Below are 11,977 nucleotides of genomic sequence, written 5' to 3'. Positions count from 1 at the left end.
ACTTTTAATGTGTATTATTATTATTTTTTTCTATATCTTAATATTTACGTGGGACGATTAATCCCTTGCTAGTTCAGTAGTTCTTAAGCAGCTTAATCAATGGGATGACTGAGACTTGAGCGAGACTTTTAAAAGATTTTTTATGTTCCAAAAAGAAAAAATATTGAAAGTTTGAAACCCTACTTAGTTAACTAGAAAGAATAAGCTCATTCAATTAAGCTACACGCTTACATCTCCAAATTAGAAAAAAGGATAAATAAATTTTTGATTTTTTATTCTGTAGATATTTTTATTTTTAATTATTAAAAAATATTTTTAAATTTTTGATCTTTATAAAATTTGGACGGATCAATTCTTCTATCTAAATGTTTACGTCAGATTTAATGAAAAGTCTAACGTGATTTCTGTAATGCTTATCACGCATACGCGTTGCCTGACAGACTTCCTTTTTACGCATACGCATAATTCAACAAATCTCCATTTCTTTATAAATTTTCTACTTTACATGCTTTTTTTTATTTATTTCAAAACTTTAAATCACTCAAACAAACATATCAAGACATCGAATGAGAGATAGAAACAACCCAGAAGTTTCAAATCTAAAAATGATAGCTTTTTCTTTTTCTAGGTGAACAAATCTAATTATTATACATCAAATGACTTTACTTATTTCTATTTCATAAATAAAAAATATTATTTATATATCAAAATTAATCATTATATATTTATATATATTATATATTTTAAAAGAAAAAAAAAGGTTTATACAAAATCAAACAAATCCAAAAAAAGGCTCTTGTTAAAAGAAAAGTATTAAAGATATAACCATTAATATTACCTTTTCCCATTAACTTAAGTTTTTAGAATGAGTGGTTTCATAACATATTTTATATTATAATATATAGTTTTATACTAATAATTAATTTTAATTTATACGAGAGAGAGAGAGAGAGTGTCTACACTCCTTTTATGGTTTCTGTTTCTGCTACCATTTTTGAGTTTCCTTTACTCCACCACACGCTCCACAATAACAACACCACCTCTCTCTTTCTCTTCTCCTTTTGAGGGTGGTGGGTGGCTTAGTGGGGGCAACTTAATATATTGCATTTTGACTTTATAGCCCCTCAACTTAATCATTTTCCTCCTCAAACTTTAATTTATTTACAAAAAAAGGTACCTTTTTTTAATCTCCCTTAACATCGATGTTAAATACCTATGCTATGATTATCAATATCACAAACCATCGCATTATATTCAACAAAAATAAAGCTAAAACTACACTCTCTAGTTACACTATCATTTTCTCTTTACTTCGTGGTGTCTCTTTTGATAAAGGATCTTGGTCGTTCTCTAAGATTTGGCCATTTTGAAAGCTGTCTAGATTGTTAGAAAGGAGAGACAAAAAGAAAGAAAGAAGAGTCATGGCAGGAGGAGGAGGAGGAGGAGGAGGAGGAGGAGGAAAATCAGATGAGCCACAACCACATCCACCGAAGGATCAGTTACCAAATATCTCTTACTGCATTACTAGTCCACCTCCATGGCGTGAGTCTTTTTATTAATAATATTTAACCTTAGATTAGATTCAAAAGAATAAAAAGCTCTTTCTTTTTCAGTTCCCAGAATATGCCATATTAATTCTTTTTTGACTGACTAAAAAATCAGCTCACTTTAAAGCTGTTTCATGTTAAAGAAAAAGAAAAAGAAAAAGAAAGGACAAACTTCAAACTTCTGGGTTCTTTAATTCATGAGTCCCTGATTTTTCACCAACTCTTTTATTATTATTTCTTAAAAACAAAAAATGTTTATTATTTTTGGTTTTGCATTTGGGGAACTTGGATGCAGTTGTTTCCAGATCCAGATTTGGTAACAAAAATTTTCATTCGCTGCTTTCAAATTTAGGCCCTTTATCTAAAATTTCATTTTTTTAGGACATATTGCTATAATTGTTGCTTCTATATTTTCTTCAAATAAAAGGAATAATGATTTTTTTAAGAGAAACAAAATCTATATTATTCATATTGTTGGATTTAGGTACATTTAAGAACAGCAGTACAGCACCGACACTATACAGTGAACTATTGAACAAAGTAGTCAAGTTAATCATTTATAATTGCAATAATTTACTTTATGGGGAGTGTGTATAGATGAGGCATTCCTAAATTTTAGTGTGTTTTAAACATAAGGTAATTTAATTGCTGTAATTAAATTTCTTTTAATTTTAAATTGTGTTCGCTTGACATAGTTATATTATTTTTAAAAGGTGGTTACTTTTATGAAGACATCTTCATGTGAAAATAATTTGGCAAGCAGTTAGATGGTTCAGTCAAATATGTCAAACTAACTCACGGTTCATAATATTATCTTCACACAAAGATATCGAAGTAGCCACCAAAAATGCTTTGTTTTGAAAAATATTTTTGGATTACTTTTATTCATAAAATATGTAGTTAATTACTGTGCAGTTACAATTTTAAGAATCTCTTTACCATGGGATTTCAATTTTGTTTTTGTGTTCTTTTTATTCTTAAACTAATTTGATGAGAAATTTTGGTGACATTATGATGCAGCTGAGGCCATACTTCTTGGTTTTCAACATTTTCTTGTGATGCTTGGAACAACTGTGCTTATTCCCACTGCTCTTGTCCCTCAAATGGGAGGTGGCAATGTAAGTGATAATTGATTATACAGCATTTTTTATTTAATGTGGAATATTATTGACTATACTATACAGTCATAAGGTTTGATACTACATTCTCATCGTAGCCAAAAGTTATGTGAAAAAAAAAAAAAAGATTCATTGTTCTACTTTGTGCAGGAGGAGAAGGCAAAAGTGATCCAAACATTACTATTTGTAGCTGGTATTAACACATTGTTGCAAACACTGTTTGGAACTCGACTACCTGCAGTCATAGGAGGATCTTATACCTTTGTTCCGACCACAATCTCGATTATTCTTGCCGGTCGATTCAGTGGTGAACCAGATCCCATAGAGGTCTTGTGTGATCAAAACTAAAATGTCTCACTCTTTTTATTTTTTATTTTTTTCGCTTTTTTCTAAGCTCTCATGAAGATTTTAATTACTAACTTTGGCCCAAAATAAGTGTCCATTGAGAAAGAAATTAGGCAGCACTAATTAAAATTTTCCACTAGTAAAACTATTAAGAGCATATGATTATAAGGAAAAGATTAATAATTTTGCCAATTTAACCTCAACTATCAAATGTTAAATAATAATATAATCAATCATTTTATATCCATATTTGTAATTATACCACTTAAAATAGCTTTTTCTCACATTCCAAATATAATAAATTGTCTTAAAACTACTTTTCAGCTAAAGTATCAAACATACATAAATGGATTATGACATAATTAATCATTTTAAAAAGGCATTATACAAATAAAAATTTTTGACATAAGTTTAAATTTTTAGCCTATGAGAGGATAAGTGGGAAAATAATATCAATAGAGAAGAGTTAGTGAGAGATGACTTTTTACAGTCAATCTAATTTATCTATAATCAAGATATTTTTAAACTCAACAACCATGTTGGGCGTGCACTAAAATCAGCTACCATTATGGAATACACATTAAAAAAGTAGTTAAACTACATATATATTTATACACAAATATATGATGGCTGATTTTTTGTGTGTACAAAGTATTTTTGTAAACCTAATTATTGTACGTAATTAATTTTGGACACATATCTGTAGTACTTTGTCATGGAATGAGACTTAAACTGGATGGAGACTACTGTGTTGCTACTTGCTTGTTAATTGTTATTCTATTATGCATATTTTGTTTTTATGTTATGGTTTTTGCTAACAAGTGTCCTAAGCGCTCTAGCTGGGTTACCTGTTTTGAATAGTTTTCCTAACTTGTATACATGTTTTGTTTGTTTGTTTGTTTGTTTGTTTGTTTTTTATTACAATAATTGGAAAGTTAGAAGCTTGCTATGCTTAATTTGATTGTAAACAGATGAATATCAATTCAATTCAAGCACTAAAGAAAGACATGGGATTTTGTGCTGATTTGATTGGAACTGTTTGATCACATTTTTCTGTTTGATTTGCTTATTTATGTAATCAGAAATTCAAGAGAATAATGCGGGCAATCCAGGGTGCTCTTATTGTTGCTTCAACACTGCAAATAGTACTAGGCTTTAGTGGCCTCTGGCGTAACGTTGCGAGGTTGGTCTCTGTTCTTTGTAAACAGCTGCAATGTATTTTCTTTATCTTTATGTTTATGGCTTTAACATCTCTGAGCTAAAATGCAACCCAGATTTTAAGAATTCCCTTTTCATTTTCCATTGTTTCATGACATGATGTTTCTAGTACTATTGAAAAGATTAAAGAATGTATTATTCTTGTGAATCGGTACAATTTACCATGTGATGTAACTTATTTTCACTAGGTTCTTAAGTCCTCTTTCGGCTGTTCCTTTGGTATCTCTGGTTGGTTTCGGCTTGTACGAGTTAGGATTTCCTGGGGTAAGTCTTTTGATTCAGATTTAAAATGATTATGTTCACGACAAGTTCTAGAAAGTCTCAACATTGATGTGTCTTTGGATTTAGGTTGCTAAATGTGTTGAGATTGGACTGCCAGAACTTGTATTGCTAGTATTTGTCTCACAGGTATAGTTCCTCGAAGTTTCATACACTCATTGTCGAGCATTACAATCTTAGTTACTTCAGTTCTCTTGATTTTATTATTTTCCTAGCATGATGGTTTCTACAAGTCCAAATTTGTTGTTAACTAGTGGCTATTGTGCAGTATGTGCCCCATGTGTTAGGTTCCGGGAAGCATATCTTCGACCGTTTCGCAGTCATTTTTACAGTTGTAATTGTGTGGGTATATGCTCATATACTCACCGTCGGAGGGGCCTATAACAATGCCGCACCCAAAACACAGTTGTCCTGCCGCACCGACCGTGCTGGACTTATTAATGCAGCTCCTTGGTTAGTTGTTTGATTTCCTTTAATTTTATCCCTTAATTGTATTTTTTATATGTGGAAACTATGTCATTATTAAACGGTTTTTATATTAATCTCATGGTATATAAGTATAAATTATCAGCATTTGGATGAGACAAATCCGATTGAAAATATATGCATGGGGACTAACTTTAAAACTTAGTTATTTAATGCCAATAGAGCCTTAATTTTATTCATTCAACAGTTTTCTCCTTTTCCAGATTCATATTCTTATATTCTAGAATGGTTTATGAATGTGGATATATGTGATGTGTAATTCTTAAATCTTTTGGGGGTACTTACTAAACTTTGAAGCAAGGGCAGAAATATATATTTGATATCCTCAACATAGATTTCTCATGGATTTTGAGTTTGCAGGATAAGAGTTCCATATCCCTTCCAATGGGGAGCACCTTCGTTTGATGCAGGAGAAGCCTTTGCCATGATGATGGCCGCTTTCGTTGCTCTTGTAGAGGTAATTATTTTCTTTAATCTAGAATTCCGAAATGGTGTTTATAAGAAAAGAAAATAGGACAAATATTTTGCTGATGACATAGGGCAGCCTAGTCTCTCCCTCCATAATTTCCCTACTTTCCTTTTCTCAGTTCATCATCTTGTACACACTATATGTGCCACAGTACCATAAGACATAGTACACATAATGCAATACATTCAGGTACGGGTATGCCGTACGCGATACTCGACATGTGAAATATATTAGGTGGAAAGTATATTTATAACATACCAATTAGTTGAATTGGTCATGTAACTATGCCATAAGACTCTGCCTTATTCGTTTTTCCCCTTCGGTGTCTATGTTTTGTGGAATTTCCTTCTAATGTATGCATGTCACCCTTGGGAGGCATTTGGTAACTGTCTCAACACATAAAGTAAGAAGTGCGGAGACATTGGGGTCAGAAACCTGTTGTCAATATTGCTGCTAGCTTGTTACTATCATTTGTACCAATTCAATTTAGTAGCCAGTCCTTCCCAAAAAGTGACAAATATAGTAGCTTCCTGTGACCAAAGAGTTTTTAATTTTATTTATTTTGAGTCTAATTTTGATGCATTGACAGTGTAAAACAGTCGTTCAATCACATTAGATGCAAAATTGTTTTACACTGACAATGCATCAAAACCTAAATTCTTTTTTTTTTATAGGTAACTAATAATTTTTTCTTATATTTGTCTTGCATCTCAGCTAACACTAGCCAATTCTCTATTTTATTTTTTTTAAATAAAAGTGTTAGCTCCTAATATATTTTGTTTTCTTTTAAAAACTAATGGAAGCAATTATAACCAATTCTCAAATTTATAATTCTGTAAAATGACAAAGTGTACACACACTGCATGAAAATTAATGTCAGCATTGTCGTGTAGTATGTAAGCTTTAGAATTAATGCAGTTGGTGATGTGCATTTTCAAATTAAATTTCCTACTGACATGTTTTTTGTTCCTTACAAGTAGTCCAGTGGAGCTTTTATTGCTGTATATAGGTATGCCAGTGCAACTCCTTTACCTCCCTCTATTCTCAGTAGGGGTATCGGTTGGCAGGTATAAACATTTAAATATTTGGAAAACAAATTAAATTTCTTGAATTTATAAAATAATAATAGTGGTAAGGTTATAGTTGATTACTAATTTGCATCTTCTATCTGCTTACAGGGAGTTGGCATTCTGTTATCGGGATTGTTCGGAACTGTGAACGGATCCTCAGTATCTGTGTAAGACTTAATTGTTCTACTTGTATTGTATGCTCTACCTATGAAAGATCTTTTTTCTTAGTTATTTTTTTTTAAAGATCTTATAGAAAAGTAGAAGTAATTTTATATTTGGATATCTCATACACAAAGATCTTTTTATTTATTAATTATGTTTGGATATAATGATATAAAAGTACTTATTTATTTATTTATTACATGAAAAACATCTTTGTTTTTAAGGAAAAATATCTTTAAAAAAAAGATGTAAATTACAGCTTCTAAAAAAAAGATGTTTTTTTATTTTTCTAGTGCTTTTATTTTTACTACTGAAAATTGTCAAACACGTTAAAAAATAAAAAAAATATTTTTCATTGAAAAAATCTTTTTTTTTATTAAAATAATGACATCCAAACAAGCATGAAAGGAATTCATATGTTTTCTCTCCACAGAGAAAATGCAGGCCTGTTGGCTTTGACCAAAGTTGGAAGCAGAAGAGTTGTGCAAATATCTGCCGGATTTATGATTTTCTTTTCAATACTTGGTGAGTTGATGAAAGCGAAATGTGAATGCATTTTCTTCTGTTGTTTAACACCGCTAACTTTTCCTTTCCCTTTAGGGAAATTTGGAGCGGTTTTCGCATCGATCCCGCCTCCCATTGTTGCTGCTCTTTACTGCTTGTTCTTTGCTTATGTCGGTAAGTTCGTATTTTGATTATTTCAACAAACATCATAATAATGTAATTTTTTAAAAGTTTGTGTTAATATATATATATTTTTTTAACATTTTTCATCAATTTTAGGTGCTGGGGGTATAAGTTTCCTTCAGTTCTGCAATCTCAACAGTTTTAGGACAAAGTTCATACTAGGCTTCTCTGTGTTCCTTGGCTTGTCAGTGCCTCAGTACTTCAATGAGTACACAGCAATTAATGGTTTTGGACCAGTCCACACTGGTGCCAGATGGGTATGCATAACATTCATATATAGTAATATTGGGAAAATGCAATTAACTCATCCAAACTTCTAACCCCCTAAACAATTTAAAATGTGCAATTCGATGCGGTGAAGACTTGACAATACCTTTCGTTAACTGTCCTTTTTAAGGGTTCTTTTGCAAGAAAAGTTAACAAGATATTTAACAAAGAAGGTTAATTGCATTTTTCCCAAATAATAATATTTACTCCATCCGTTCGAAAATATCCGTCATTTTGAAATTTTGATACATTAGAAATTAAATTCAATGTGTTTACATCAAAATTCCAAAGTGACCGATGTTTTGTTTAATGTTATTTGAACACAAAAATTAGTCATTATAATCAACCGCCAATGTATGTGTATAAATATATGTGGTTTAATTTATTTTTAATATGTATTTATATTCTAATATATATTTTATATTTTACAATTTAAAGAGTCAAACATGTAAAAATATTTTTTTATGTATCAATTATGTTTGGGAATAAAAAAATAAAAAAAATTTTTTGTTTAGTTACTATTTTAAAATATTTTTTTTCTAAAGCAAAAAAGATTTATGCAAATTGTAGCTTTTGAGAAAAAAAAATTTCTTTTAACTTTTCTAGTACTTTTACTTAAAAAAATTTGCCAAACACATAAAAAAGGAGATTTTTTTAACAACTTAATGGTAGCAAAGATGCTAAGATGAAGGAGCTGTTAATAATTATGCTATGTTGAGTTGCAGTAATAACATTTTATGTACCTTTTGGCAGTTCAATGATATAATAAATGTGCCATTCCAATCAAAGCCATTTGTTGCGGGTGTTGTGGCATATTTCCTAGACAACACACTACACAAGAGAGACGGTGCTATAAGAAAAGACAGAGGAAAACATTGGTGGGACAAGTATAGGTCTTTCAAGGGTGACTCAAGAAGTGAGGAGTTTTATTCACTTCCTTTCAATCTAAACAAGTACTTCCCATCTGTTTAATTTCTTTGATTCAAGCTTATTATAAGTTGCTCTCTCTCACATTCACCAAAACTCTGCTTGTTTCTCAGATTTGATTGGATCTGATTACAAGCTATAGTCTATATTATTTAATTGTCCCACTTTGTTATAGATTTTTTTTTTTTTGTAAAACGTTCTATTTTTGTTGCTGGTGTTTTTATGTATATTCTAGTCAAGAAAATGGATTCATGTAGTAATGTTCATCCTTAATTTTATCTCCAATTTCTGTCATCATACTTTTATGAATAATTTGATGTCAAAGAGTAATCCTCCAAATTGGTTCTTAATAATTTTGTATTAGGCTAATTAGTTCTTAAAAAAGTAAAATTGATAAATTAGTTCCTAATATTTTAAGGTGAGAAACTAGTCCTTTGTTTAGTGTGCGCGTGTGTGTTCTTTTTTATATATTTTTTGGTAATGGTAGGGTGTCTAAACTCTAAACTGTAAATAATGTCTAATTTGTTTAGGATTATAAAAAATAAATTGATTTGTTCAAAGTTCAAACAATATGTTGGAAACAAAAATTAATATCAAGGGAGTGTTAGGTAAATAATGACCATCTTGAACAACATGAACAACTACTAATCAAATAAAAATATACTACATCTTAATTTAATGTTACTAATTAAATATAAGATTAATTTATTCTTTTAACCTTATTAATTCACATTGTTTACACATTGTTTAAAAATATTGTTGGTTATCTATATTTTTTCATAGATTATTTCAGATATTTATTGGACATGAAATTATTAGGACAAGCTATGGGTGTGGTATTTTTTTTGGTGTCTTGCTGTGGGTGTTGTATAAATAGTTTCTTACTTTATTTTTAGTAAATTTGTAAATTTGAGAGTAAAGTGATAAATTGATAATTAGGTCACGAGAATTTCAACTTCGGATTATTTAATTATTCAAAGCCTTAATTTATAAAAGTGAGGCCAATTAATTAATTTTACACACTCATTTGATTATACTGAAATTTTAATTGTCACTTTATTGTTGAGGATGCTACGTCGATACTGTAATGTTCCACATGAATACTGTGTACAATTAAATTAAGAACAATGAAGATTCACAATTCGTAGACTCAGGATCAATTTGGTTATTTCCAAACGTCAGAAATTATTTTAATAAGTAAGAAATTTCAGGTATCAACCTAGACATCACTCCTACATACTCAAAAAAGCAGAGTTATGTATAGTTGTATCCTAATTAAAAAGATATTCTACGTATATTTACTAATTTTTATGTTTCTATCTTTTGTATTTTATTATCAGTGTCTTATCTTTTCTTATTCTAATCAAACACAGCCTTTTAGAAGGTTTAATTATTTTGTTGAATCTTATAGTTTTGGAAAATTTTCTGTTAGATTCTTATACTTTTTTTCTTTTTAATTGAGTCTCTGCACTAAATTTTTTTTTTCAATTAGGTCCCTCTTAGTAGTAATTGGTTTAATTGTATAGAGACCTAACTAAAAAAAAGAAAAATTGGTGCAAAGACTCAAATAAAAAGAAAAAAATATAGGGACTTAATTGAAAAAAATTTAGTGCAGAGACCAAATTCAAAAAAAAATATATAAAAACTTAATTAAAAATTTATAAAATTATAGAAATCAATAGAGTAATTAAACCCTTTAGAATGTATAGTGGTCCATGCCACAGTCTTGCCTTCCCCCATTTAATTTCATATTGAATGTGAAAGCGAGATTCACCACCTTTTATTATCTATATCATATTTCATGCTTGTTGCTGGCATGCCATAGTAATTATACATACTAGCATGCATACTGGATTAACTTTCAAGCAATCTATGTTATTGCAAGGGATTTGGATTCTTTAAAGTTTGAATTTCTTTTTAGAGGATAAAGTAATTTTTCACCATTTATTTCATAGGTGGAACCAAAAGAAAATAAAAAAGAGAAATTATTCAAGGGTGAGAGATCGCACTTTTTCTTCTAAAGTGAAAATTTAAAATTTAGAGGATCCAAATTCTATTGCAAGTAGCAAGAGACAGGTACAGAGTTCATATAGAATAAATGTTTAACAACCCTGCATTTAGTTGAAATTTCTCCCACTATACCTTTACAATGCTTTGATCTTATACATATATTTTTTCATTTTGCGGTGTTTTCTATTTTCTTTTTTCTGAATTTTTTACAAAATTCTAAAAGCATTAAACACTAGAAAACCATCAAACCTAAACAAATAACTTCAAATAATAAAAAAATAGAACTTATTGTTCCCAAATATAAATTTATTTCGATTGTTCAAAATTTACTTCCACAATTATATTGATCAAATATAACTTTACAAATGTTCCATAGACAATAGAAATTAGAGATAATACTTCCCAAAACTTGCATATGAGTCTCAATTTAGTTTTTAAATTTTCAATTACATTTATTTAATTCTCAAACTTTGTGAATGCAACTCATGTTAGTCTCTAAAGTAATTTTATTTCGATGCACAAACGTTAACAGAAGGTTGACGTGAACAACCAGATGTCATATTAGACTCTATAAAACGTCGTTTTGATTTCGGCTCTTAAAATAGCCCAAAAATAACATCGTAAGTGATGTTTATTAAAACTTTTCTACCCAAATCAAGTGATACGACCTTATTTTTAGGCTATTTGAGCGCCAAAACTAAAACTACATCATGTTACAACACATTCCAAAAATTGTTACAACGATTATGTGAGTCATGTTTGTAAAATTTAGAAACTAAATAGAAGTAATTGAAACTTTATGAACTAATATAAATTGAAGGTCATATAAGATATAGGAAAAGTCTAGGGGGCCAGCAACTTTGTTAAATTTTGGCCAGCATGTAACCAGCAAAAAAAAGTGAGTCATTAGATGAAATCTCACACCAATCTCACACCATTAAAACCATCATTGATGGCTATTTGATGGCTACAAATCACAAAAGTTGCTAGCCCCCTAGCATTCCTCTATTTTATATATTATCATGTATTTGCGTATATTTATGTATACTTCATATACTATCACATTTATATATTTTTTCATATATTGTTTAGAAAAATGATCAACTATATACTAAAATAATAAAAATTTTATAGCAAAATAATCAAACTATTCATACTAAGATAATCAAACATTTTATAAACTGGCTATTTGATGGTCACAAAAGTTGCTAGCCCCCTAGCATTCCTCTATTTTATATATTATCATGTATTTGCGTATATTTATGTATACTTCATATACTATCACATTTATATATTTTTTCATATATTGTTTAGAAAAATGATCAATGATCAACTATAATAATAAAAATTTTATAGCAAAATAATCAAACTATTCATAATAAAATAATCAAA

The 11,977-nt window shown here is 29.6% G+C and overlaps 1 protein-coding gene across 1 annotated transcript; it reads left to right on the top strand.

The window, feature by feature from the left end:
• LOC107643938 (nucleobase-ascorbate transporter 6) lies at positions 1,005 to 8,869 on the top strand. Its single transcript, XM_016347698.2, has 15 exons — positions 1,005 to 1,372; positions 1,418 to 1,542; positions 2,568 to 2,665; positions 2,816 to 2,992; positions 4,093 to 4,193; positions 4,417 to 4,492; positions 4,577 to 4,636; positions 4,776 to 4,960; positions 5,354 to 5,450; positions 6,443 to 6,529; positions 6,641 to 6,699; positions 7,128 to 7,219; positions 7,295 to 7,372; positions 7,478 to 7,638; positions 8,402 to 8,869. Exons 2-15 carry the CDS (start codon positions 1,422 to 1,424, stop codon positions 8,618 to 8,620), a joined length of 1,611 nt encoding a protein of 536 aa, XP_016203184.1. The 5' UTR covers positions 1,005 to 1,372; positions 1,418 to 1,421; the 3' UTR covers positions 8,621 to 8,869.

This window comes from Arachis ipaensis, chromosome B05, assembly GCF_000816755.2.
Source record: "Arachis ipaensis cultivar K30076 chromosome B05, Araip1.1, whole genome shotgun sequence".
Lineage (NCBI taxonomy): Eukaryota > Viridiplantae > Streptophyta > Magnoliopsida > Fabales > Fabaceae > Arachis > Arachis ipaensis.
Note: the sequence above shows the minus strand (reverse complement) of the source record. Positions and strands in the feature narration are given on the sequence as shown.